We start from the raw sequence: 27,254 nt of genomic DNA on the forward strand, positions 1-27,254 counted from the left end.
TTCTGTTCTGAACATACTAGATGACCAGTTCGTATAGCCTTCAGCCGTACCCTTATCCTTCTCTTCCTCTGGTGATGTAGAGGTTAATCCAAGCCCTGCAGCACCTAGCTCCACTCCTATTCCCCAGGCACTCTCATTTGTTTACTTCTGTAACCATAAAAGCCTTGGTTTCATGCATGTAAACATTAGAAGCCTCCTACCCAAGTTTGTTTTACTCACTGCTTTAGCACACTCTGCAACCCAGATGTCCTAGCTATGTTTGAATCCTGGCTTAGGAAGGCCACCAAAAATCCTGAAATTTCCATCCCTAACTATAACATTTTCCGACAAGATAGACCTGCCAAAGGGGGCGGAGTTGCAATTTACTGCAGAGATAGCCTGCAGAGTTCTGTCATGCTATCCAGGTCTGTGCCCAAACAATTTGAGCTTCTACTTCTAAAAATATACCTTTCCAGAAACAAGTCTCTCATCGTTGCCACTTGTTATAGACCACCTTCAGCCCCCAGCTGTGCCCTGGACACCATATGTGAATTGATTTCCCCTCATCTATCTTCAGAGCTCGTACTGTTAGGTGACCTAAACTGGGACATGCTTAACACCCCGGCTGTCCTACAATCTAAGATAGATGCCCTCAATCTCACACAAATTATCAATGATTCTACCAGGTACAACCCCAAATCCGTAAACACGGGCACCCTCATAGATATCATCCTGACCAACCTGCCCTCTAAATACACCTCTGCTGTCTTCAACCAGGATCTCAGCGATCACTGCCTCATTGCCTGCGTCCATAATGGGTCTGCGGTCAAACGACCACCCCATATCACTGTCAAACGCTGCCTAAAACACTTCAGCGACCAGGCCTTTCTAATCGACCTGCCGCCGGGTATCCTGGAAGGATATTGACCTCATTCCATCAGTAGAGGATGCTTGGTTATTCTTTAAAAGTATTTGCTAGGTAAAGCCCCACCTTAGCTCAGTTCACTGGTCACCATAGCAGCACCCACCCGTAGCACGCACTCCAGCAGGTATATTTCACTGGTCACCCCCAAAGCCAATTCTTCCATTGGCCGCCTTCCAGTTCTCTGCTGCTAATGACTGGAACAAATTGCAAATCACTGAAACTGGAGACTCTTATAACTTTAAGTATCAGCTGTCAGAGCAGCTTACAGATCATTGCACCTGTACATAGCCCATCTGTAAACAGCCCATCCAACGACCTCATCCCCATTTTCTTATTTAGTTTTTGCTCTTTTGCACCTAAGTATCTCTACTTGCACATTCATCTTCTGCACATCTATCACTCCAGTGTTTAATTGCTAAATTGTAATTACTTCTCCACTACGGTTTATTGCCTTACCTCGCTTATCTTACCTCATTTGCACACACTGTGTATAGATTTTTTTCTATTGTGTTATTGACTGTACGTTTGTTTATTCCATGTGTAACTCTGTGTTGTTGTTTGTGTCGCACTGCTTTGCTTTATCTTAGCCATGTCGCAGTTGTAAATGAGAACTTGTTCTCAACTGGCCTACCTGGTTAAATAAAGGTTAAATAAAACATGTTTAAAGAAATAAATCATCCCCAGCTTCCAATTGGCTCATTCATCCCTCCTCCTCTCCCCTGTAACTATTCCCCAGGTCATTGCTGTAAATGAGAATGTGTTCTCAGTCAACAAACCTGGTAAAATAAGGCAAAAAATATATATTACTAGTATATTACGCAATGGATTTGGTCATTGTAGTTAATTACCATGTTTTCTGTGCTAAACTATGTAGAATATTGGCCTGTTGGAAACTACAACTCCCTACTACATAGTACAGTTCGGGCTTGAGCTGATTTGTCTCCAGAGAAACTGCGCATTGAGCTCACTTTTTTTTTGAAAGAAAGTAAAGGGATTCAAATAATTGAACTAACACACACACAGACACACACCTCTCCAGTGGTTAAAGTAACAACTGGACGTAGGGGAATCAGATCCCAGATATGTGGTTAGGAGCAACTAATACTTTAAGCAAGGGGGGCTAAGGTACCATTATCATCATTGACCCGGTGGGGGGACTGTCTTTAGCACAGTGCTATAAATGCTGCTTTAGGTTTAGTAGGGAATTGGTCATGTGTGTGCCACAGTTATAAATGTTTAAGCTGTCAGCTGTTCAATGCTGCTGCTGCTTTGATGTTTTATGCAGTGCCGCACACACACACACACACACACACACACACACACACCGCTCTGTTTCATTTTGCAGTTCCTTGGCTCATTTTTTAAACTAAACATCTCCAACATGAATTCCTATTTTGGAGACAGTGAAAATGGTGTAACGGGACTAGAAAACAATTTGTTGTAAACGATATTTGTCCTGCCAGCCATCTCGCTTGTTAGTTGGATGTTGTCATCTGTAGATGGCTCTGCTATACAAAGACAGGTTCTGTCTACCTCTCTCCCCTGAAGAGTTATTGTTGTGACCTCAACAAGGTCTCTCTCTCTCTCTCTGTGTCAGGGTTATGTGAAGTGCCTTGGGTTAATGCTCTGCTGTTTGCATTAGTAGAGGGAGAGAGAAAGAGAGAGAGCGGGAGGGAGAGGAAAGAGGAACAGAGAGAGAGACTTTCAGTTCCTCGCCACTCCAAGAACCTGTAACAGAAGTAGGATCATTTCTGCCAGACAGACACACTGAGTTGATACTCATATTGACATTCACTACAGCAACACTTTATTCTGGGAACAATTACTGACTTGCTAGAGATTTTGAGATTGACTTAGTTGTCATTATTTAAACCTAGAATCAGGACCTGTGCAGTAAACGTGACCATCGGTGTATGTTATCATCATAAATGTGAGTGCTGTGACTGAAGCTCCCATTGCGTGTGTGTGACCTGATTCTGCTGGAGATTCCCGTGGACAGCACTGTAATGTTACTCTGCTTGAGGTCCTAACAGAAGAAGTATAGCCTTGAGATTTCCAGAGACACACTCTGGAAACTGAAGAGGAACATATGTGGCCCCAAGGTTTACACTGACAGAATATATTAAGGCATAGTACACACACACACACACACACACACACACACTCACTCACTCACTCACTCACTCACTCACATGTGTTAATCATCTTCAGGAGAGGACTGACTCTTACGTTAGTGATATTTCCAGCCTGCTCATATCTCCTACTGTCCTTTCTGTGAGGTTGTTGGTGGTCATTTGTGAGAATGAAGGGACAGTGTAAATGTTTGTTCCTTTCTGGCATGACTACATGCACAACACTCCATTTAACATTTTACATTGTAGAAAATGTTGAAAATGAAAATGTTTTATCGTCAACATTTTGTGGCAGTTTTGAGTGGATACCTAGAGAGTCTTTCGGGTCCTTTGTAATGCATACAGTAGTACGGTCCTGTATACCTGGAACGTGGAGCAGGTAGATTCACTACTCTGATAATTATCTCTGGTCCCAGTGTGATGAGGATTCGGGTGGGTGGCGTGTCCATTCCAAGTGTGCGTCAGATTTTGTTGTGTATTTGCGAGGGAGAGAGGGAGATTGTGTGTCCATCCATACGGCGTGTGTGTATGCTTTGAATAGGTAGCGTGTCTGCTCACTCTGACAGTGCGTTGTTTCGCTGCTCATCTCTGATCAGGGAACTGATGATAAAAGAGTAAATTTAGCCCAGAGCACCAGTGTTGTGTCAGAATTAGAGTGGGGAAGAAAAGCTGTGAAGCTGGTGATTATAGTGATGAGAGCACAGCAAGACTCTCTCATTCAGCTGTCTGGAAACAGAAATACAGCTCTCTCTCTCTCTCTCTCTCTCTCTCTCTCTCTCTCTCTCTCTCTCTCTCTCTCTCATTCAGCTGTCTGGAAGCAGAGAAATACAGCTCTCTCTCTCTCTCTCTCTCTCTCTCATCAGCTGGCTGGAAACAGAGAAATACATCTCTCTCTCTCTCTCTCTCTCATTCAGCTGGCTGGAAACAGAGAAATGCAGCTCTCTCTCTCTCTCTCTCTCTCATTCAGCTGGCTGGAAACAGAAATGCAGCTCTCTCTCTCTCATTTAGCTGGCTATAAACATAACAATATGCATCACCCTCTCCCTCTCCATCTATCCCTCTCAGGGGCGCAACTTTGGTTTTAGAAGTGGGGGGACATAACTTTTTTTTTATCCGATCAGATAAACACTCCAAACAGCCTACCCAACCGTTCGGAGGGAGGGAGGGAGGGAGGGAGGGAGGGCGGGAGAGTGTGTGTGTGTGTGTGATGTTCAGAGGAGGTGATGGGCCAGATGAGCCAGAACTGCTGCTGCAGCTGAAAACATCTGGGTCAAAAAATCTACAACTGAAACATGTCAGTATAGTGGAGGGGATTTGGTGAGCTGAGGTACATCCCTAGGCTTTCTCCAGAGTACAGGGTGGTATTTAACGTGTGTGTGTGTGTGTGTGTGTGTGTGTGTGTGTGTGTGTGTGTGTGTGTGTGTGTGTGTGTGTGTGTGTGTGTGTGTGTGTGCGTGTGTGCACGTGTGTGTGTGTCTGTGCGTGTCTGTGTGTGTGTGTGTTTGCGTCAACAGAAAACTCCACTCAGTTATAGCTTGCTGCTGCTTCTCCTGTCAAGGTGCAAACAGAAACGCCTAACTTATTCATGTCTCAGAGACAAATTGTACATGCTTCAACAGGTGTGGCATGTGGTGTGTTGTACGCTGGGAAACTGTAGTGTGTGTCTGCCCCTGAATGGTCACAGAACGGGTCGTTCAATGTCGTAACTCATCTCTCTTCTTCTCAGTCCATCTCTCTTTCTCTCTTCTACTTCTCCCCCTCTCTTCTTTCTCTCTCACTCTTCTCCTTCTTTCTCTCTTCTCTTCTCATTCTCTATCTTGCTGCCTCTCTCGTTCTCTTTTCATGTGAGAGTCTCGTTTATTTTTGCTGGTGGGGTAAGGCGATTGCCAAGAACTCCTTTTAAAAATTAACTCAGCCGCTGAGTTAAAGAAAATAAATTAAACAACTCACTCACTGCCTTACTGGCTAATTTAAAGCCTGTTAAAAGATGGAAACCGATAGTGACAAGTGTGTATAGCATCACTTCCACCGTCCTAATGCAATGTGTGTGTAGTTTCACTCTCACCCTAAGATGTGTGCTTATTTATAACCAAGGCTTTCTCAAAGATGTGCAGTGCTTTCATGGAAAGTAAATGACAGTGTGTTTGTGTTGTGTTTTGTTTGGAAGCAGGGTTGTTGACTCAACCAGCAGCATCTACTCTAGGACTTTACAATCACAAGACCTCAAATCACTGTAGGCTCTAGGGTTAATAGTTCCAGGGTTAATAGTCCAGGGTTAATAGTTCCAGGGTTAATAGTTCCAGGGTTAATAGTTCAGGGTTAATAGTCCAGGGTTAATAGTCCAGGGTTAATACTCTAGGGTTAATAGTTCCAGGGTTAATAGTTCCAGGGTTAATAGTTCCAGGGTTAATAGTCCAGGGTTAATAGTCCAGGGTTAATAGTCCAGGGTTAATAGTCTAAGGTTAATAGTTCCAGGGTTAATAGTTCCAGGGTTAATAGTTCCAGGGTTAATAGTCCAGGGTTAATAGTCCAGGGTTAATAGTCCAGGGTTAATATTTCCAGGGTTAATAGTTCCAGGGTTAATAGTTCCAGGGTTAATAGTTCAGGGTTAATAGTCCAGGGTTAATAGTCCAGGGTTAATAGTCTAAGGTTAATAGTTCCAGGGTTAATAGTTCCAGGGTTAATAGTCCCAGGGTTAATAGTTCAGGGTTAATAGTCCAGGGTTAATAGTCTAGGGTCAATAGTTCCAGGGTTAATAGTTCCAGGGTTAATAGTTCCAGGGTTAATAGTCCAGGGTTAATAGTTCCAGGGTTAATAGTTCCAGGGTTAATAGTTCCAGGGTTAATAGTTCCAGGGTTAATAGTTCCAGGGTTAATAGTCCAGGGTTAATAGTTCCAGGGTTAATAGTTCCAGGGTTAATAGTTCCAGGGTTAATAGTTCAGGGTTAATAGTTCCAGGGTTAATAGTCCAGGGTTAATAGTTCCAGGGTTAATAGTCCAGGGTTAATAGTTCCAGGGTTAATAGTTCCAGGGTTAATAGTCCAGGGTTAATAGTTCCAGGGTTAATAGTTCCAGGGTTAATAGTTCCAGGGTTAATAGTCCAGGGTTAATAGTCCAGGGTTGATGCTGATTCTTTTCTACCTGCCAGTCAATTGATCAATTAATGACATTGATTGGCCCAAGAGTTCACTCACCTGGTGTCCAAGGTCTGAATCAGTCCATGATCGGGTGTTGAGAAGCAGAAGTGTTTTGGCCCTAAAGGACTGTATAGCCCTGAATCCTGGCTTACTGTATTCCCTGGCCTAATGTATTGGAATTGGACTAGTGGGATGAGCTTGAGAGACAGGATGGCCCAGTCAGCATGTTTATCCATTAGTCTGTTTCTCAGTCTCTAAGGTAGTGACTCACCATATCCTGACATCTCTCCTGGCCTATTTCTCATGGCTGCTGAGGAGAGACACTTTCTATACACTTAAATGGCGCTTGTTCGCTCGCTACCTTTCTATCTCCCGCTATAACTATCACTTCATCTCAGGTGATCACCCTGCCCCCCTCCCTCTCATCGCTCTGTCTCTCTGTCTCTCTCTCAACCTCAATTCAATTCAAGGGGCTTTATCTCTCTCACTTTCTCAATCTTTGTTTCCACTCACTAAGCCTCTTAGGGTCTCAGCCCCCCTACCCTCCCCTCCACTCTCTCTCCTCTGATGCAGCTCTTTCTCTTTTCTGCCCCAGGGCTGCTCTGCTAATTTTAGCCTGGTGATGAATCAGAGGCTCAGATAGGGCTATCTCTTGTTATTCAAATTATTATGTCAAAACTCTCCCTCTCCCCCCTTTCCTCCTTTTCCCATTCCTCCTCCCTTTACCCTCTCACTCTTCCTCCTCTCTCCATTCCTCCTCCCTTTCCCCTTTCACTCTTCCTCCTCTCTCCATTCCTCCTCCCTTTCCCCTCTCACTCTTCCTCCTCTCTCCATTCCTCCTCCCTTTACCCTCTCACTCTTCCTCCTCTCTCCATTCCTCCTCCCTTTCCCCTCTCACTCTTCCTCCTCTCTCCATTCCTCCTCCCTTTCCCCCTCCCCTTCCTCCTCTCTCCATTCCTCCTCCATTTCCCCCTCCCTTTCCTCCTTATCCCCCTTCCTTACCCCTTTTCCCTCTTGTACACTGTCTCTCATTGTATCTAAACTCATTCCATCCTTTTCTCCGTCTCACCTCTCCTTCCATACTTTTCAATATCTCTTCTCCCACTCCCCTTTATTTCCTTGTCTCACTCCTTTCCTCTCTCATCTCTCTCTCCTATCTGCCTCTCTTCTGTCTCTTCTCTGCTTCTCTTATCTCTCCTCTCTCTCCTCTCAGTCTCTCCTCTCTGTCTCTCCTCTCTCTCTCCTCTGTCTCTCCTCCCTGTCTCTCATCTGACTCCTGTCTCTCATCTCTCTCTCTCCTCTCTGTCTGTCTCTCTTCTGTCTCTCCTCTCTCTCTCCTCTGTCTCTCCTCTGTCTCTCCTCTCTCTCTCCTCTGTCTCTCCTCTCTCTCTCTTCTCTCTCTCATCTCTCTCTCCTATCTGTCTCTCTTCTGTCTCTCCTCTCTCTCTTCTCTCTCTCTCATCTCTCTCTCCTATCTGCCTCTCTTCTGTCTCTTCTCTGCTTCTCTTGTCTCTCCTCTCTCTCTCCTCTGTCTCTCCTCTCTGTCTCTCCTCTCTGTCTCTCCTCTCTGTCTCTCCTCTCTGTCTCTCATCTGACTCCTGTCTCTCATATCTCTCTCTCCTCTCTGTCTGTCTCTCCTCTGTCTCTCCTCTCTCTCTCCTCTGTCTCTCCTCTGTCTCTCCTCTCTCTCTCCTCTCTCTCGCCTCTCCTCTCCTCGTCTCTCCTCTGTCTCTCCTCTGTCTCTCCTCTCTGTCTCTCCTCTGACTCTCCTGTCTCTCCTCTCTCTCTCTGTCTGTCTCTCCTCTCTCTCTCCTCTGTCTCTCCCCTCTCTCTCCTCTGTCTCTCCTCTGTTTCTCCTCTCTCTCTCCTCTCTCTTATCTCTCTCTCCTCTGTCTCTCCTCTCTGTCTCTCCTCTCTGTCTGTCTCTCCTCTGTCTCTCCTCTCTCTCTCCTCTCTGTCTCTCCTCTCTGTCTCTCCTCTGACTCTCCTCTCTGTCTCTCCTCTTTGTCTCTCCTCTCTGACTCTGTCTCTCCTCTCTCTCTCCTCTCTCTTATCTGTCTCTCCTCTCTGTCTGTCTCTCCTCTCTCTCTCCTCTCTCTCTCCTCTCTTTCTCGGTCCCTCCTCTCTCTCTCCTCTCTGTCTCTCCTCTCTCTCTCTCTCTCTCCTCTGTCTCTCCTCTCTGTCTCTCCTCTGACTCTCCTCTCTGTCTCTCCTCTGACTCTCCTCTCTGTCTCTCCTCTGACTCTCCTCTCTGTCTCTCCTCTGTCTCTTTGAGTAACATTGTACATCTCCCTCCGTGTCCCAGACTCACAGGCATAGTAAACTTATGATCTAAAAATGATCTCTGTGTGGAAGGAGGGGGGAGGTGAAGGTCACTGAAGAGAGAGAGCCTCAGTGGGCTGTGTTGAATACTGTCAGATGGGAAGGAGGCAGGCCCAAACTGGACACACACACATATTTCTACCAGTAGCAGCAGACTCTGGTCTAGCACTGTATATGGCTAATGAGGTTTGATTTTTAGGTAAGAAGGTTGGGTTGTTGTCTCCTTTAGAATATCCAACTCCTTTACATCTTGTGATTACAGCCTTTTCAATCAGTCACATGATTACAGCTGGATTGGTCTTATAATGCAAGTATGCAGTGCTTCATCCTGGTCCTGTTACTTTGTTATAGCCTATTTAAATCAAACAAAATGGTGCCATTGGTTGATTAACTGATGTTCAAGTTCTCCCAATTGACTCTTGAGTATCTCTGCCTCTGTGATGGTGTCTGATGACAGCAGTAAGGGTTAGGGTTCATATTGATCAACTGATTGATTGATTAAAGTGATGGACTTAGTTTTTCTCTTCCTGTTTCAGTGAGCAGAGTATCTGCCAGACGAGAGCCTCTGTGATGGTGTCTGATGACAGGGTCAGGGTTACGACTTGATAGACCAACCGACAGATCAATCGATTGATTAAATGATGAACTAATAGTTTCTCTCTTCCTGTTTCAGTGAGCAGAGTATCTGCCAGGCGCGAGCTTCTGTCATGGTGTATGATGACAGCAGTAAGAAATGGGTTCCCATTAAGCCAGGACAGCAGGGCTTCAGCCGCATCAACATCTACCACAACACTGCCAACAACACCTTCCGCGTGGTGGGAGTCAAACTACAAGACCAGCAGGTAGAGGTATACAGACACACACGCACGCACGCGCACACACACACACACACATTGATCTGAAATGGCCTTGAAAGTAACCATTGACTCTCTCCATCTCTCCGCTCCATCTCTTACCTCCAGGTGGTGATCAACTACTCCATAGTGAAGGGGCTGAAGTATAACCAGGCCACGCCCACCTTCCACCAGTGGCGTGATGCCCGCCAGGTCTACGGACTCAACTTTGCCAGCAAGGAAGAAGCCACCACATTCTCCAATGCCATGCTGTTCGCTCTCAATGTCCTCAGCACTCAGGACGGAGGTGAGAGAGAGAGAGTGTGTGAGGGAGGGAGGTGGGGTTTGTGTGTGAGGGAAGTGGGGTGTGTGATTGTGTGTGTGTGTGTGTGTGTGTGTGTGTGTGTGTGTGTGTGTGTGTGTGTGTGTGTGTGTGTGTGTGTGTGTGTGTGTGTGTGTGTGTGTGTGTGTGTGTGTGTGTGTGTGTGTGTGTCTGTGTCTGTGTCTGTGTGTCTGTGTACCTCTACCTGCTGGTCTTGTAGTTTGACTCCCACCACGCGGAAGGTGTTGTTGGCAGTGTTGTGGTAGATGTTGATGCGGCTGAAGCCCTGCTGGCCTGGCTTAATGGGAACCCATTTCTTACTGCTGTCATCATACACCATGACAGAAGCTGGCGCCTGAATGCCCTGAATTGAAATTGTGGATATTAACCCTAAAATGGCGACAGGTCAGGAGGTGATCTATTATGTCGTGGATAATGCAGGTGAATCAGAGTAGTGGGGCTCTCTGTCTGTCGGTCCACATTTACTGTCCTGTCACTCTGTTAGAGTCTATCCTCAAAACCAACCTCATTGTTCTCTCTATGTTCACCTAGTTATCTCTCTCATTCTATGTTCACCCACAGAATGTTTTCTCTCTCACTCTCTCTTCAATCACAGCAGGTTCGCCCAGTCATTACAGTAACAGTAGTCCTCTCTTCCCAGTCATTACAGTAACAGTGGAGTCCTCTCTTCCCAGGCATTACAGTAACAGTAGTCCTCTCTTCCCAGTCATTACAGTAACAGTAGTCCTCTCTTCCCAGTCATTACAGTAACAGTGGAGTCCTCAGACTCTGTCTGGTCAGTAGCAGTATGTAGTAATATGGAGACTCTGTCTGGTCAGTAGTAGTATGTAGTGGTATGGAGACTCTGTCTGGTCAGTAGCAGTATGTAGTAATATGGAGACTCTGTCTGGTCAGTAGTAGTATTGAGACTCTGTCTGGTCAGTAGCAGTATGTAGCTGAATGGAGACTCTGTCTGGTCAGTAGCAGTTTGTAGTAATATGGAGACTCTGTCTGGTCAGTAGTAGTATTGAGACTCTGTCTGGTCAGTAGCAGTATGTAGCTGAATGGAGACTCTGTCTGGTCAGTAGCAGTATGTAGTGGTATGGAGACTCTGTCTGGTCAGTAGCAGTATGTAGCTGAATGGAGACTCTGTCTGGTCAGTAGCAGTATGTAGTGGTATGGAGACTGTCTGGTCAGTAGCAGTATGTAGCTGAATGGAGACTCTGTCTGGTCAGTAGTAGTATGGAGACTCTGTCTGGTCAGTAGTAATACGGAGACTCTGTCTGGTCAGTAGTAGTATGTAGTAGAATGGAGACTCTGTCTGGTCAGTAGTAGTATGTAGTAGAATGGAGACTCTGTCTGGTCAGTAGTAGTATGTAGTAGAATGGAGACTGTCTGGTCAGTAGCAGTATTTAGCGGTATGGAGACTCTGTCTGGTCAGTAGCAGTATTTAGCGGTATGGAGACTCTGTCTGGTCAGTAGCAGTATTTAGCGGTATGGAGACTCTGTCTGGTCAGTAGCAGTATGTAGTAGAATGGAGACTCTGTCTGGTCAGTAGTAGTATGTAGTAGAATGGAGACTCTGTCTGGTCAGTAGTAGTATGGAGACTCTGTCTGGTCAGTAGTAATACGGAGACTCTGTCTGGTCAGTAGTAGTATGTAGTAGAATGGAGACTCTGTCTGGTCAGTAGTAGTATGTAGTAGAATGGAGACTCTGTCTGGTCAGTAGTAGTATGTAGTAGAATGGAGACTGTCTGGTCAGTAGCAGTATTTAGCGGTATGGAGACTCTGTCTGGTCAGTAGCAGTATTTAGCGGTATGGAGACTCTGTCTGGTCAGTAGCAGTATTTAGCGGTATGGAGACTCTGTCTGGTCAGTAGCAGTATTTAGCGGTATGGAGACTACGTCTGGCCAGAGATTGTGAGTCAGGTCCTTTTGTTGCTGTGTGTTATTTTGGAACACTGGCTGTAACTGGACCAACCAAAGCCATCAACATCCTTTCTGACCTGTCCTTGGCCTCTATAGAGACACTTCTGACAGTCGTGAGCAACAGAAGAGATTGTAGTGCACAACTCATGTGTCAAACACCAAGCCTCCAGGGCCACAATGTCTGTGTGATGATCCTGTCTGTAGCTTTGGTTCAGGCCCTCAACATTCCCAGTCAAACTGGTACCACTCTGTCTCTTTTTGTAAAGTCCCACAGGCAGTGCTTGGGCTATGTAACAGGAGTATGCCTGTGTAACATAAGAGAGAGTGAGTGACAGCTGTGATGCAGGTTGGAGTGGTCTACCTGAGCCTCACCTGTCAGGTGGATAAGAGACACAAACTCGAGTATGGTGACACTGTGAAGAGAGACCCTTACCCCTCCCTCTCTCGATCTCTCTCTGTCTGTCTCTCTCTGTCTCTCTGGTACCAACATAAAAAATCAAATCAACCATACAAATAATGGTCACCAATATCTCTGTCTTTTCACCCCTTCCCTTCCAGGCCCAGCAGTCCAGCGCCAAGTCCAGAATGGGCCCACTACAGACGAGATGGAGGTGCAGAGAGCAAGGTAAGGCATCAAGGTCATCACACAACATTCACACAACATTCACACAACATTTTCCAGAGAGAGAATCACTGCGGATGTTAGCATGGCAAAGACAGGAAAGACATCAGACACAACATTCACTGAACTTCCCTGAAATATTTCCCATCGAGAGGATTAGATCATTAATAACACTATTTTGTCTGTGAGAGTCTGTCATCATAGACTGTACGATATAGAGGGGTCTGTCTGTCACACAGGACTCCGTTTGCTAGCAGGCAGCAGCGCCCCTGTCCACATGACCCCCATCTGTCCTCATCAACCTTTTATTCCTCTTCTCCCTCTGTTCTCTCTCTCTCTCTGTCTCCTTACAGGATTAACAGACAGGAGGACAAGAGAGAGGAAGAGAGTAGCAGAGAGAGTGGGGAAGAGAGAGAGAGAGTAGCAGAGAGAGATAGAGACAGTAGCAGAGAGAGAGGGAGACAGTAGCAGAGAGAGAGGGAGTAGCAGAGAGAGAGAGTAGCAGAGAAAGAGAGGGAGACAGTAGCAGAGAGAGAGAGTAGCAGAGAAAGCGAGGGAGACCATAGCAGAGAGAGAGGGAGTAGCAGAGAGAGAGAGAGAGTAGCAGAGAAAGAGAGGGAGACCGTAGCAGAGAGAGAGGGAGTAGCAGAGAGAGAGAGAGTAGCAGAGAAAGAGAGGGAGACCGTAGCAGAGAGAGAGGGAGTAGCAGAGAGAGAGGGAGTAGCAGAGAAAGAGAGGGAGACCGTAGCAGAGAGAGAGGGAGTAGCAGAGAGAGAGGGAGTAGCAGAGAGAGAGAGAGGGAGTAGCAGAGAGAGAGGGAGTAGCAGAGAGAGAGGGAGTAGCAGAGAAAGAGAGGGAGACCGTAGCAGAGAGAGAGGGAGTAGCAGAGAGAGAGGGAGTAGCAGAGAGAGAGGGAGTAGCAGAGAAAGAGAGGGAGACCGTAGCAGAGAGAGAGGGAGTAGCAGAGAGAGAGAGAGTAGCAGAGAAAGAGAGGGAGACCGTAGCAGAGCGAGAGGGAGTAGCAGAGAGAGAGAGAGTAGCAGAGAAAGAGAGGGAGACCGTAGCAGAGAGAGAGGGAGTAGCAGAGAGAGAGGGAGTAGCAGAGAGAGAGAGAGAGAGGGAGTAGCAGAGAGAGAGGGAGTAGCAGAGAAAGAGAGAGAGACCGTAGCAGAGAGAGAGGGAGTAGCAGAGAGAGAGGGAGTAGCAGAGAAAGAGAGGGAGACCGTAGCAGAGAGAGAGGGAGTAGCAGAGAGAGAGGGAGTAGCAGAGAAAGAGAGGGAGACCGTAGCAGAGAGAGAGGGAGTAGCAGAGAGAGAGAGGGAGTAGCAGAGAGAAAGATAGTAGCAGAGAAAGAGAGGGAGACCGTAGCAGAGAGAGAGGGAGTAGCAGAGAAAGAGAGAGAGGGAGTAGCAGAGAGAGAGAGTAGCAGAGAAAGAGAGGGAGACCGTAGCAGAGAGAGAGGGAGTAGCAGAGAGAGAGGGAGTAGCAGAGAAAGAGAGGGAGACCGTAGCAGAGAGAGAGGGAGTAGCAGAGAGAGAGGGAGTAGCAGAGAGAGAGAGAGTAGCAGAGAAAGAGAGGGAGACCGTAGCAGAGAGAGAGGGAGTAGCAGAGAGAGAGGGAGTAGCAGAGGGAGAGAGAGAGAGAGGGAGTAGCAGAGAGAAAGATAGTAGCAGAGAAAGAGAGGGAGACCGTAGCAGAGAGAGAGGGAGTAGCAGAGAAAGAGAGAGAGGGAGTAGCAGAGAGAGAGAGAGTAGCAGAGAAAGAGAGGGAGACCGTAGCAGAGAGAGAGGGAGTAGCAGAGAGAGAGGGAGTAGCAGAGAAAGAGAGGGAGACCGTAGCAGAGAGAGAGGGAGTAGCAGAGAGAGAGGGAGTAGCAGAGAGAGAGAGAGTAGCAGAGAAAGAGAGGGAGACCGTAGCAGAGAGAGAGGGAGTAGCAGAGAGAGAGGGAGTAGCAGAGAGAGAGAGAGTAGCAGAGAAAGAGAGGGAGACCGTAGCAGAGAGAGAGGGAGTAGCAGAGAAAGAGAGAGAGGGAGTAGCAGAGCGAGAGATAGTAGCAGAGAAAGAGAGGGAGACCGTAGCAGAGAGAGAGGGAGTAGCAGAGAGAGAGGGAGTAGCAGAGAGAGAGGGAGTAGCAGAGAAAGAGAGGGAGACCGTAGCAGAGAGAGAGGGAGTAGCAGAGAGAGAGAGAGTAGCAGAGAAAGAGAGGGAGACCGTAGCAGAGAGAGAGGGAGTAGCAGAGAGAGAGGGAGTAGCAGAGAGAGAGAGAGGGAGTAGCAGAGAGAGAGGGAGTAGCAGAGAGAGAGGGAGTAGCAGAGAAAGAGAGGGAGACCGTAGCAGAGAGAGAGGGAGTAGCAGAGAGAGAGGGAGTAGCAGAGAGAGAGGGAGTAGCAGAGAAAGAGAGGGAGACCGTAGCAGAGAGAGAGGGAGTAGCAGAGAGAGAGAGAGTAGCAGAGAAAGAGAGGGAGACCGTAGCAGAGCGAGAGGGAGTAGCAGAGAGAGAGAGAGTAGCAGAGAAAGAGAGGGAGACCGTAGCAGAGAGAGAGGGAGTAGCAGAGAAAGAGAGAGAGACCGTAGCAGAGAGAGAGGGAGTAGCAGAGAGAGAGAGGGAGACCGTAGCAGAGAGAGAGGGAGTAGCAGAGAGAGAGGGAGTAGCAGAGAGAGAGAGAGAGAGGGAGTAGCAGAGAGAGAGGGAGTAGCAGAGAAAGAGAGAGAGACCGTAGCAGAGAGAGAGGGAGTAGCAGAGAGAGAGGGAGTAGCAGAGAAAGAGAGGGAGACCGTAGCAGAGAGAGAGGGAGTAGCAGAGAGAGAGGGAGTAGCAGAGAAAGAGAGGGAGACCGTAGCAGAGAGAGAGGGAGTAGCAGAGAGAGAGAGGGAGTAGCAGAGAGAAAGATAGTAGCAGAGAAAGAGAGGGAGACCGTAGCAGAGAGAGAGGGAGTAGCAGAGAAAGAGAGAGAGGGAGTAGCAGAGAGAGAGAGTAGCAGAGAAAGAGAGGGAGACCGTAGCAGAGAGAGAGGGAGTAGCAGAGAGAGAGGGAGTAGCAGAGAAAGAGAGGGAGACCGTAGCAGAGAGAGAGGGAGTAGCAGAGAGAGAGGGAGTAGCAGAGAGAGAGAGAGTAGCAGAGAAAGAGAGGGAGACCGTAGCAGAGAGAGAGGGAGTAGCAGAGAGAGAGGGAGTAGCAGAGGGAGAGAGAGAGAGAGGGAGTAGCAGAGAGAAAGATAGTAGCAGAGAAAGAGAGGGAGACCGTAGCAGAGAGAGAGGGAGTAGCAGAGAAAGAGAGAGAGGGAGTAGCAGAGAGAGAGAGAGTAGCAGAGAAAGAGAGGGAGACCGTAGCAGAGAGAGAGGGAGTAGCAGAGAGAGAGGGAGTAGCAGAGAAAGAGAGGGAGACCGTAGCAGAGAGAGAGGGAGTAGCAGAGAGAGAGGGAGTAGCAGAGAGAGAGAGAGTAGCAGAGAAAGAGAGGGAGACCGTAGCAGAGAGAGAGGGAGTAGCAGAGAGAGAGGGAGTAGCAGAGAGAGAGAGAGTAGCAGAGAAAGAGAGGGAGACCGTAGCAGAGAGAGAGGGAGTAGCAGAGAAAGAGAGAGAGGGAGTAGCAGAGCGAGAGATAGTAGCAGAGAAAGAGAGGGAGACCGTAGCAGAGAGAGAGGGAGTAGCAGAGAGAGAGGGAGTAGCAGAGAGAGAGAGAGTAGCAGAGAGAGAGAGAGTAGCAGAGAGAGAAAGAGAGGGAGACCGTAGCAGAGAGAGAGGGAGTAGCAGAGAAAGAGAGGGAGACCGTAGCAGAGAGAGAGGGAGTAGCAGAGAGAGAGAGAGTAGCAGAGAAAGAGAGGGAGACCGTAGCAGAGAGAGAGAGAGTAGCAGAGAAAGAGAGGGAGACCGTAGTAGAGAGAGAGGGAGTAGCAGAGAGAGAGGGAGAAGCAGAGAAAGAGAGGGAGACCGTAGCAGAGAGAGAGGGAGTAGCAGAGAGAGAGATTAGCAGAGAAAGAGAGGGAGACCGTAGCAGAGAGAGAGGGAGTAGCAGAGAAAGAGAGGGAGACCGTAGCAGAGAGAGAGGGAGTAGCAGAGAGAGAGAGAGTAGCAGAGAAAGAGAAGGAGACCGTAGCAGAGCGAGAGGGAGTAGCACAGAGAGAGAGAGTAGCAGAGAAAGAGAGGGAGACCGTAGCAGAGAGAGAGGGAGTAGCAGAGAGAGAGAGAGAGTAGCAGAGAAAGAGAGGGAGAGAGAGTAAAAGAGGGACATGGAATGATAGAGGTATAATGACAGCTGAACATGTGAAGTACTAAGCCATGGTGGGCAGATTGTGGAGAATAGATGTTAATATCAGATTTGTGCTTGAGATTATGCTCCAGGACTTTTAGACTCTTCAGAGAGGTACAGTAACTCAAGCTGTTTCTGCAATCTATTGCTATCTCTAGGCCCTCAGGGAAATACATGACCAGCCAGCCTTTGTAACCTTAGCTATTTCTGCTCCGCTTATCATTTCATCTCAACTCCAAATGCCAAAGCAAAACAGAATAAATATGATTGTGTGTGTATGTGTGTGTTTGTGTTTGCACATGTGTGTGTGTGTGTGTGTGTGTGTGTGTGTGTGTGTGTGTGTGTGTGTGTGTGTGTGTGTGTGTGTGTGTGTGTGTGTGTGCGCTTGGAGCCCCCTCCAGTGGTAACAGTCAGTATAACAGTGTGTATCTCCCAGGCCTGTGGCTGCTGGGTCAGCACATCTTCTCTCCAACAAGACACACAGCTGGAAAATTCCACATCCTCAATGAGCAACAGTTAAATGTGCATTTTAAAGTGAGGCATGGGGAGGGGCTCTACGCAGGGTTTGCCAGCACAGATAGTCTACGGTGTTTGAGTGTGGAGATTTGTGACATAAGAGTTTTGCTTGTCCACATAAAGGCCGTAGACAGGAAGTCTCGCCTGAGGAGACGCTGGTGGTCAGCGGGGACTGGAACTGTACAATGGATTTTACGAAAGACAGAAATGGGGGAGAGCCTCATTCAGTATCAGTGGGAGTGTTAAGGGACATCATTAATCAGTTTGACCTAGTGGATGTTTGGAGAACTAAACATCCCAACACAAGACAGTATACATGGGTGAAGGTCTTTGGGGCTAGGGTGAGTGCAGCCCGACAGCCAGATCGTTTTCACACGTCCAGGAATCAGAGCAATAGGCTGTTGGGCTCTACCATTATCCTGGTGGGGTTTTCAGATCACCACATAACCATGGCTCAGCTGTCTATTTCACCAGGGCCCCGGCAGGCATCCTATTGGAAGTTTAATGTAAAGATCTTACAAGATGCCCCTTTTTGCTCAGGTTTCCAGACATTTTGGGCAAGGAGGGGGCAGCGAAGAGAGGAGTATGAGTCTCTGAGTCAATGGTGGGATGTTGGAAAAGTCCAAATTCTACTTTTCTGTCAACAGTATACAGCTCTCTCACCCTCAGAGGCTAGGAGAGTATTGGGGGAACTTGAGCATAGTATTAGTAAGATGGAGGTAGAGATGGTGGGGCAAGGCAATGTAGGCCCATTCTAATTTAACTGAATTACGTAGGGACCTGGGCAGTTTTTTCCAGGTTAAAGCAAAGGGAGCACTTGTAAGAGCTAGGTTCTCCATGCTCAAGGAGATGGATGCTCCCAGCTACTTGTTCTTTGGTTTGGATATACGGTTGTCGAAGTGGTAAAGTTTTTGGGATATTGTGATGTTGTTTTGTATCATGTGGCAGATGGAAATGTGAGTATGGTACATGTATGCAGTACAGGATATATTTTGTTGTTTTATTTTTAAGGGGGGGTGGTGAGTTCTTAAATGAAATGAGAAGGTTTCATTAAAGAAAGACCAAAAGTTTTAAAAAGTTTCTCCCCCCAGAGCTCTGACGTATTCCTCTCACATCAGAGGGGAAGAGATAGAGAAAGAAGGAGAGATTGTGGGGAGAGAAGCTCATAAAGCCTGCAGCATAGTGAACAGTAGGGAGAGTATCTATCTCGTCATGGAAATGAACATGAAGCACTACTTGTCCATGTATAAGCAGACATACATTCAGGCTACCTATACCACATGCCATCATTTTACCAGACCTTGGACAGCGGGAGAACTGGAGGTTTGTAGGGCTGGAGAGCTGTAGGGCTGGAGAACAGGAGGACTGGAGGGTTGGAGAGTTGTATGGCTGGGGGGCAGGAGGGATGGAGAGTTGTAGGACTGGGGGGCTGGAGAGTTGTAGGGCTGGAGAGTTGTATGGCTGGAGAGCTGTAGGGCTGGGGGCTGGAGGACTGGAGGGCTGGAGAGTTGTATGGCAGGAGGGATGGAGAGTTGTAGGACTGTGGGGCTGGAGAGTTGTAGGGCTGGAGAGTTGTAGCGCTGGAGAGTTATATGGCTGGAGAGCTGTAGGGTTGGGGGGCTGGAGGACTGGAGGGCTAGAGAGTTGTATGGCTGGGGGGCTAGAGGACTGGAGGGCTAGAGAGTTGTATGGCTGGGGGGCTAGAGGACTGGAGAGTTTTAGGGCTGGGGGGCTGGAGGGCTGGAGGACTGGAGGGCTGGAGATGTGTATGGCTGGAGAACAGGAAGACTGGAGGGCTGGAGAGTTGTATGGCTGGGGGGCTGGAGAACAGGAAGACTGGAATACTGGAGAGTTGTATGGCTGGGGGGCTGGAGGACTGGAGGGCTGGAGAGTTGTAGGGCTGGAGGACTGGAGGGATAGAGATGTGTATGGCTGGAGAACAGGAGGACTGGAAGGCTGGAGAGTTGTATGGCTGGGGGGCTGGAGGGCTGGAGAGCTGGAGAGCTGTAGGGCTGGAGAGTTGGAGGGCTGGAGGACTGGATAGTTGTAGGGCTGGGGGCTGGAGATTTGGAGGGCTGGAGGGTCGGAGGGTTTGAGAACTAGAGAGTTGGAGGGCTGGAGGGTCGGAGGGTTTGAGAACTAGAGGGCTAGAAGGCTGGAGGGTTTGAGAACTAGAGGGCTGGAGGGTTGGAGGGTTTGAGAACTGGAGGGTTGGATAGATGGAGGGTTGGATGGTTTGTAAACTGGAGGGCTGGAGGTTTGGAGGGCTGGAGAACTTGAGGGTTGGATGGTTTGAAAACTGGAGGGCTGGAGGGTTGGAGGGCTGGAGAACTTGAGGGTTGGAGGGCTGGATGGATGGAGGGTTGGATGGTTTGAAAACTGGAGGGCTGGAGAACTGGAGCGTTGTAGGCTGGCTGACTGTGGTATATACTTATACAATTGAAATACTATTGTCTATGTGACTCACTGACTGTGTGTCAAATGTCCCTATTGGGCAATAAGGCTCTAAGGCTTTCTGTGTGCCTGTCTGACTCTGTGCTTTGACAGTCATATAATGGAGGTGGGCTGACTGACTGTGTGTCTCTCCAGACAGGTTATGGAGCAGCAGCAGAAGCAGGCACACATGGAGAGGGAACGACGATCCTCGAACCCAGGTGAGGAAACGCTGAACTCAACCCACTGAACAATTACATACTTTTTTTGTAACCTTTACATTTTTGAAGTACATTTTGAGAAAATGTAAGGCCGTCTTTACATTTTGGGATTATCAAGTGTCTCTAGTGCCTGATTTAAACGCATATTCGCTTTCATATCAGACACTGCTGCACTTCCACCTAAGACTTACCCCACATCAGTGTGTTACCAGTGTTTAATGTTAAATGTCATTTGACACTATAAAGAAAGTCTTCTGACCTCTTTAACTCTCCCTCTCTAAATTTCACCAGGTTCTCCTTTCCAAGGCCATCCTGGTGTGCTTTCTGTAGCCCCCCCAGCTCCCATGCCTCCCCCCATGTCCATGGGTTGTGGCCCCTCCTCTTTAGGTGGAGGACCCCCCTCCCTGGGTGCCTCTATGCCTCCTCCCCCTCCTGGCCCACCTCCCCCCTCGGAAGGTGCTCCCCCGCCCCCTCTGCCTCCACCGCTGCCCATGGTTGGAGGCGGACAGGGTGAAGAGGCTCCTGCCCCAACGGGACTCGCCGCCATGATCGCTGGAGCCAAACTGCGCCGTGTCAATAGAGTAAGATGCCAATCAAACCTCACACAATTTAACATAACATCTACATCTACAGTATAGACACAGGCAATCTATTGAGACCACCACAGACATTGGAATGTAAGAGCGTCCTGTGGGTTTGTAAAGACGTAATGAGCTTTACAGTAGTGACGATATGGCAAAGGAAAACATACTGCGTGTGTATAGCAATAGTCTAAAACAGTGGTCACCAACCCGGTCCATCTTCAAGGCATTCCTAGTCAATCACCAAACATTTCTGTAGAAAAGCCTGCGATAAAGGCTGCGATAAAGACTGGGATAAAAACTGTGATAAAGACTGCGATAAAGGCTGCGATAAAGGCTGCGATAAAGACTGTGATAAAGACTGCGATAAAGACTGCGATATAGGCTGCGATAAAGACTGCGATAAAGACTGCGATAAAGGCTGCGATAAAGACTGCGATAAAGACTGAGATAAAGACTGTGATAAAGACTGCGATAAAGGCTGCGATAAAGACTGCGATAAAGGCTGCGATAAAGACTGCTATAAAGACTGTGATAAAGACTGCGATAAAGGCTACGATAAAGACTGCGATAAAGGCTGCGATAAAGACTGTGATAAAGACTGCGATAAAGACTGCGATAAAGGCTGCGATAAAGACTGTGATAAAGACTGCGATAAAGACTGCGATAAAGGCTGCGATAAAGACTGCAATTAAGGCTGCGATAAAGACTGCGATAAAGGCTGCGATAAAGACTGCGATGTAATCGGACCAAATCGCAGCGTGGTATGTGTTCATGACTTTTATTAAACTGAACACTAGAACAAAATAACAAACTGAATAAACAAAACTGAAACAGTCCTGTCAGGTGCAGAACACTAAACAGAAAACAACTACCCACAAAACATAGGAGGGGAAAAGCTACCTAAGTATGGTTCCCAATCAGAGACAACGATAGACAGCTGTCCCTGATTGAGAACCATACCCGGCCAAAACAAAGAAATACAAAACATAGAAAACTGAACATAGAATGCCCACCCAAATCACACCCTGACCAAACCAAAATAGAGACATAAAAAGCTCTCTAAGGTCAGGGCGTGACAGCGATAAAGACTGCGATAAAGACTTGCACTCTTTTTTTAAATTCTGTGCGCTGTTGGTGGTAGGTGGACTGCGCACAGGGTAACCTTTTCATTTGTCTGGAAAGACAAACTCTGCCTGTCCGGGCGACCGGGAGATCTGTGGCTAAATTGAATGTGCCTGCGCTGGCCAATCAGATAGCTCAAATCACCCGTACCTACAGCTTCCAGCAAAGTTTGATACTAGTTTACATGATATTTCAGAACTTTTTAAAACCATGACCAGAGAGAGACTGTCAAAGAATACAGCAAACAGCTGCTGTTTCATGAGTGACTTGATGATTTTATTCAGCTCTGCCAACACTGTTTTGATTCAACACTTTTACAAAACATAAAACACGCTTCTCCATACTACCCAGGAGAGCAACTTTGGTTTTAGAGGGGACATAACCTGGCAGGGGGTTATGGGGTCCTCCCTCAGATTTCTTTGGGGCATTTCTACACAATCTAATATGACCCATATGGGGTCATTTTGAGGTTACTTTTATTGTAAATAAAAAACAGAATACGTTTCTAAACACTTCTACATTAATGTGGATGCTACCATGATTATGGCTAATCCTGAATGAATTGTGAATAATGATGAGTGAGAAAAGTATAGACGAACAAATATCATACCCCCCCAAAAATGCTAACCTCCCCTGTTATTGTAATGTGTTGTGGGGGTATGATATTTCTGCATCAAACTTTCTCACTCATCATTATTCACGATTCATTCAGGATTATCCGAAATCATAATTTACACTACGTGGCCAAAGGTATGTGGACACTCCTTCAAGTTAGTGGATTCGGCTATTTCAGCCACACCGGTGTATAAAATTGAGCATAAAGCCATGCAATCTCCATAGACAAACATTGGCAGTAGAATGGCCCATACTGAAGAGCTCAGTGACTTTCAACGTTGCACCGTCATAGGATGCCATCTTTCTAACAAGTCAGTTCGTCAAATTTCTGCCCTGCTAGAGCTGCCCTGATCAACTGCAAGTGCTGTTATTGTGAAATGGAAACGTCTCGGAGCAACAACCTCACCCGTGAAGTGGTAGGCCACACAAGCTCACAGAATGGTACCGCTGAGTACTGAAGCACGTTGCACATGAAAATAGTTTGTCCTCACAACACTCACTACCGACTGAGTTCCAAACTGCCTCTGGAAACAACATCAGCACAAGAATGGTTTGTTGTGATGAATGGGTTTCATGAATGGGTTTCCATGGTTGAGCAGCCGCACACAAGCCTAAGATCACAATGCGCATTGCCAAGTGTCGGCTGGAGTGGTGTAAAGCTTGCCGTCATTGGACTCTGGAGCAGTGGAAACGCATTGTCTGGAGTGATGAATCATGCTTCACCATCTGGCAGTCCGACTGACGAATATGGGTTTTGGCGGATGCCAGGAGAACGCTACCTGCCCGAATGCAAAGTACCAACTGTAAAGTTTGCTGGAGGAGTAATAATGGTCTGGGGCTGTTTTTCATGGTTCGGGGAATCTTAACGCTACAGCATACAATGCCATTCCGTGCTTCCTACTTTGTGGCAACAGTTTGGGGAAGGCCCTTTGCTGTTTCAGCATGACAATGCCCCCGTGCACAAAGCGAGGTCCATACGGAAATTATTTGTTGAGATTGGTGTGGAAGAACTGGTTTGCACAGAGCCCTGACCTAAACTCCATCGAACACTTTTGGGATGAATTGGAACACAGACTGCGACAAAAAATTCTAAACAGTTGCACAGAAAACCCTTAATCTTGTAATAAATAAAATCTAGTGATACATAACTTGACATTTCTGCCATCCATTGTGGAAGGATAACCAACCTGCATTTCTTAGCCACTATAAATACTAGGTTACACAGTTTCTTCTGATAACAGTCTCCAGTATCAACGTTTCCAAGCAAACAAAAACAGGGAGAAGGGAGGACCTGTAGACATGCTGAGATAAAATAACATACTCTTTGCCTGAATTCAGCCAGCCTTCACAAGAGAGTAACATATGCAAATATGTCCCCCTTTGTGTTTTACACATCTAGTAGAGGAATTACAGTGTATGATATTCCGTTTTATTGGCATATAGTACGCTCTATGGATGGTCTTAAACTGCAGTAATTTATGTCTGAGATGACAGGGCATTCTAACATATCAATTGTGTCTTCTTTTTGTTTGGCATGTTTTGTGTCATTGGGAAAAGCCCGTATCAACAGTTTGGATTGGAAATCAACTTTAGTTTGTCAGACGGTCTTAAAATAGTTTCAATCTTTGAAGGCTCTGGCTTGTCCAGTGTTCGCTGCTTAGAGAGAATATGTTGATGTATCTGCAACGGTTCACCTCAGAGCTTTCACAGACTGGTCTTCCATGGTTGCCTGACCCTGCTGAGACCCCTGTCACCATCTGATCCTGCTATAAAGCATGACAAGGAATTACCTTGGTGTACATTTATACATTGATTCTATTATTGGATCAATAATAGAAATGACCATCAACTCAAGATGGAACTTTGTATCCATTCACTGGTTGTTTGATATAATAAAAAATTCACCTGAGCTCCGTAGACTAGTCTTCCCTGGCTGTATGACCCTGCATGGACACCTGTCACCATCTGATCCTGCTGAGACATGATGAGCATAGTGTTGTGTACTGACTGTGCACAACGACAGTGAAGCCTGTAGAGCTGTTTATACCATGACAGTGTAAATATATAGGGAATTAGCTAGGGAAACTGACAGATCAATAACGTGACATTGCTATACTGACTCATATTGCGCTGTCAAAAGATGTCAGAATATCGGTCCTCAATTGTTTGGCCACTGGTTCCATTGTTTGATTCAGGTCTAGTGTGATTGAGGCAAAATTGATAGCTAAAGTCAGTGAGCCAGCTAACGTTAACCAACTTTTAGCTCTAATGGTACAGCGCATTCAGAAAGTATTTAGACCCCTTGACCTTTTCCACATTTTGTTACGTTACAGCCTTATTCTAAAAATGATTACATTGTTTTTTTCCCTCTTCAATTTATGCACAATACCCCCCCCCCCAAAAAATTGCAAATGTATTAAAAATAATAAACGGAAGTATCTTATTTACATAAGTATTCAGACCCTTTACTCAGTACTTTTTTGAAGCACCTTTGGCAGCGATTACAGCTTTGATTCTTCTTGGGTATGACACTACAAGCTTGGCACACCTGTTTTTGGGGAGTTTCTCCCATTCTTCTCTGCAGATCATCTCAAGCTCTGTCAGGTTTGATGGGGAGTGTCGCTGCACAGTTATTTTCAGGTCTCTCCAGAGATGTTCGATCTGGTTCAAGTTCTAGTCTCCCAGTCCCTGCCGCTGAAAACATCCCCACAGCATAATGCTGCCACCACCATGCTTCACCGTGGGGATGGTGTTGGCCAGGGGATGAGCGGTGCCTGGTTTCCTCCAGATGTGATGCTTGGCATTGGCCAAAGAGTTCAATCTTGGTTTCTCATGGTCTGAGAGTCCTTTAGGTTCCTTTGGCAAACTCAAAGCGTGCTGTCAAATCAAATCAAATTGTATTTGTCACATGCGCCAAATACAACAGGTGTATACTTTACCGTGAAATGTTTACTCACAAGCCCTTAACCAACAATGCAGTTCAAGAAAGAGTTAAGAATATTTACAAAATAAACTAGTGAAAAAAATCCAAAAGTAACACCAGAAAATTACATAACAATGATGAGGCTATATACAAGGGGTACCGAGTCAATGTGCGGGGGTACAGGTTAGTCGAGGTAATTTGTAAAGTGACTATGCTGCTACTCGCTGTTTATTATCTATGCAGTGTAAAAACAAATGGAGGGGGGGGTCAATGTAAATTGTCTGGGTGGCCATTTGATTAATTGTTCAGCAGTATTATGGCTTGGGGGTAGAAGCTGTTAAGGAGCCTTTTTGTCCAAGCGGTACTGCTTGCTGTGCGGTAGCAGAGAGAACAGATTTTTGGGGACTTCCTCTGACACAGCCTAGTATATAAGTCCTGGATGTCAGGACGCTTGGCCCCAGTGATGTACTGGGCCATAAGCACTAGCCTCTGTAGCACCTTAGAGTCAGATGCTGAGCAATTGCCATACCAGGCGGTGATGCAACCGGTCAGGATGCTCTCGATGGTGCAGCTGTAGAACTTTTTGAATATTAGGGGACCCATGCCAAATCTTTTCAGTCTCCTGAGGGTGAAAATGGGTTGTCGTGCCCTCTTCACAACTGTGTGTGTTTGGACCATGATAGTCTGTTGGTGATGTGGACACCAAGAAACTTGAATCTCTCGACCCGCTCCACTTCAGCCCTGTTGATGTTAATTGGGGCCTGTTTGGCCCTCCTTTTCCTATAGTCCATCATCAGCTCTTTTGTCTTGCTCACATTGAGGGAGAAATTTGAGGGAGAGTACTACGGGGCGGTAATCAAATAGGCAGGTTACCTTCGCTTTCTTGGGCACAGGGACTATGGTGGTCTGTTTGAAACAGACTTGGTCAGGGGGAGGTTGAAAATGTCAGTGAAGACACTTGTCAGTTGGTCCACGCATGCTTTGAGTACACATCCTGTGAATGTTGACATGTTTAAAGGTCTTGCTCACATCAGCCACGGAGAGCGTCGTCCGGAACAGCTGGTGCTCTCATGCACGCGTCAGTGCTGCTTGCCTCGAAGCAAGCATAAAAGGCATTTAGCTCGTCTGGTAGGCTCGCGTCACTGGGTAGGTCGCGGCTGGGTTTCAAGCCCTGCCACATCCGTCATGTGTCTTTTACTGAGGAGTGGCTTCTGTCTGGCCATAAAGGCCTGATTGGTGGAGTGCTGCAGAGATGGTTGTCCTTCTGGAAGGTTCTCCCCAATTTCTCGGTTTGGCCGGGTGGCCAGCTCTTGGAAGAGTCTTGGTGGTTCCAAACTTCTTTCATTTTAGAATGATGGAGGCCACTGTGTTCTTGGGAACCTTCAATGCTGCAGAAATGTTTGGGTACCCTTCCCCAGATCTGTGCCTTGACACAATGCTGCCTCTGAGCTCTACGGACAATTCCGGACCTCAAGGCTTGATTTTTGCTCTGACATGCACTGTCAACTGTGGGACCTTATATAGACAGGTATGTGTGCCTTTCCAAATCATGTCCAATAAATTGAATTTACCACAGGTGGACTCCAGTCAAGTTGTAGAAACATCTCATGGATGATCAATTTCGATTCTCATAGCAAAGGGTCTGAATACTTATGTAAAGAAGGTATTTCTGTTCTTTATTTTAAATACATTTGCAAACATTGTGTGTATTGTGTGTAGATTGATGAAATTATCATTTTTTATTCATTTTAGATTAAGGCTTTAATGTAACAAAATGTGGAAAGTTAATTTACTTCTGTTGAAACGGGACAAGGTCTACAAAGCATTTCCATAAACACAACAGCTGAAAGATACTGCTTCCTGACAGATAGCTAGAGCTGAACTGGCTGTGGTAGCTACTAGCTAGCTAACTAGCTAGTTCATGCACTTCAGACAGAACCTCATTCGAGAGGGGATGAAACATGTAATGCATTAGCTAACATAACATGTCAGTTACACTACTAACTCGGCACTAGGAATAAATACATGTTTTATGTTAACTCAAACAGCAGTTTGGTACCAGCCTTGCACACGGTGTCCCCGGTTCGCCTGCATAGCCCAGTGAGGGCTATTCCACCTCGCCGCACTGGCAGGGCGACCGGGAGCATTCAACCGGGTAAGGTTGGGAAGGCTCGGTGCTCAAGAGCTCCAGTGCGCCAGCACGGTCCGGTCTATCCGGTACCACCTCCACGCACCAGCCCTCCGGTGGCAGCCCCCAGCACCAGGCTGTCTCTCCGTCTCATCCCTACAGGTGCTCCCGCCTGTCCAGTGCTGCCGGGGCCTTCCTTCTCTCCAGCGCTGCCGGAGTCTCCCGCCTCTCCGGCGCTGCTAGAGCCTTCCTCCTCTCCAGCGCAGC

General features: G+C 47.1%; 1 protein-coding gene across 4 annotated transcripts in view; it reads left to right on the forward strand.

Moving 5' to 3' along the window:
- LOC139407298 (ena/VASP-like protein) overlaps positions 1-27,254 on the forward strand; it is a 75,864-nt gene that overhangs the window by 35,785 nt on the left and 12,825 nt on the right. For 2 of the 4 annotated variants that reach the window (XM_071150962.1, XM_071150963.1), the window contains exons 2-6: positions 9,168-9,342; positions 9,457-9,634; positions 12,135-12,201; positions 19,551-19,615; positions 19,907-20,196. In XM_071150962.1, coding sequence (XP_071007063.1) covers positions 9,168-9,342; positions 9,457-9,634; positions 12,135-12,201; positions 19,551-19,615; positions 19,907-20,196 — 775 coding nt within the window. The remainder of the gene's footprint in view (positions 1-9,167; positions 9,343-9,456; positions 9,635-12,134; positions 12,202-19,550; positions 19,616-19,906; positions 20,197-27,254) is intronic. The other 2 variants (XM_071150964.1, XM_071150965.1) reach the window with 1 other exon arrangement.

Source organism: Oncorhynchus clarkii, chromosome 4 (genome assembly GCF_045791955.1).
Source record: "Oncorhynchus clarkii lewisi isolate Uvic-CL-2024 chromosome 4, UVic_Ocla_1.0, whole genome shotgun sequence".
NCBI lineage: Eukaryota > Metazoa > Chordata > Actinopteri > Salmoniformes > Salmonidae > Oncorhynchus > Oncorhynchus clarkii.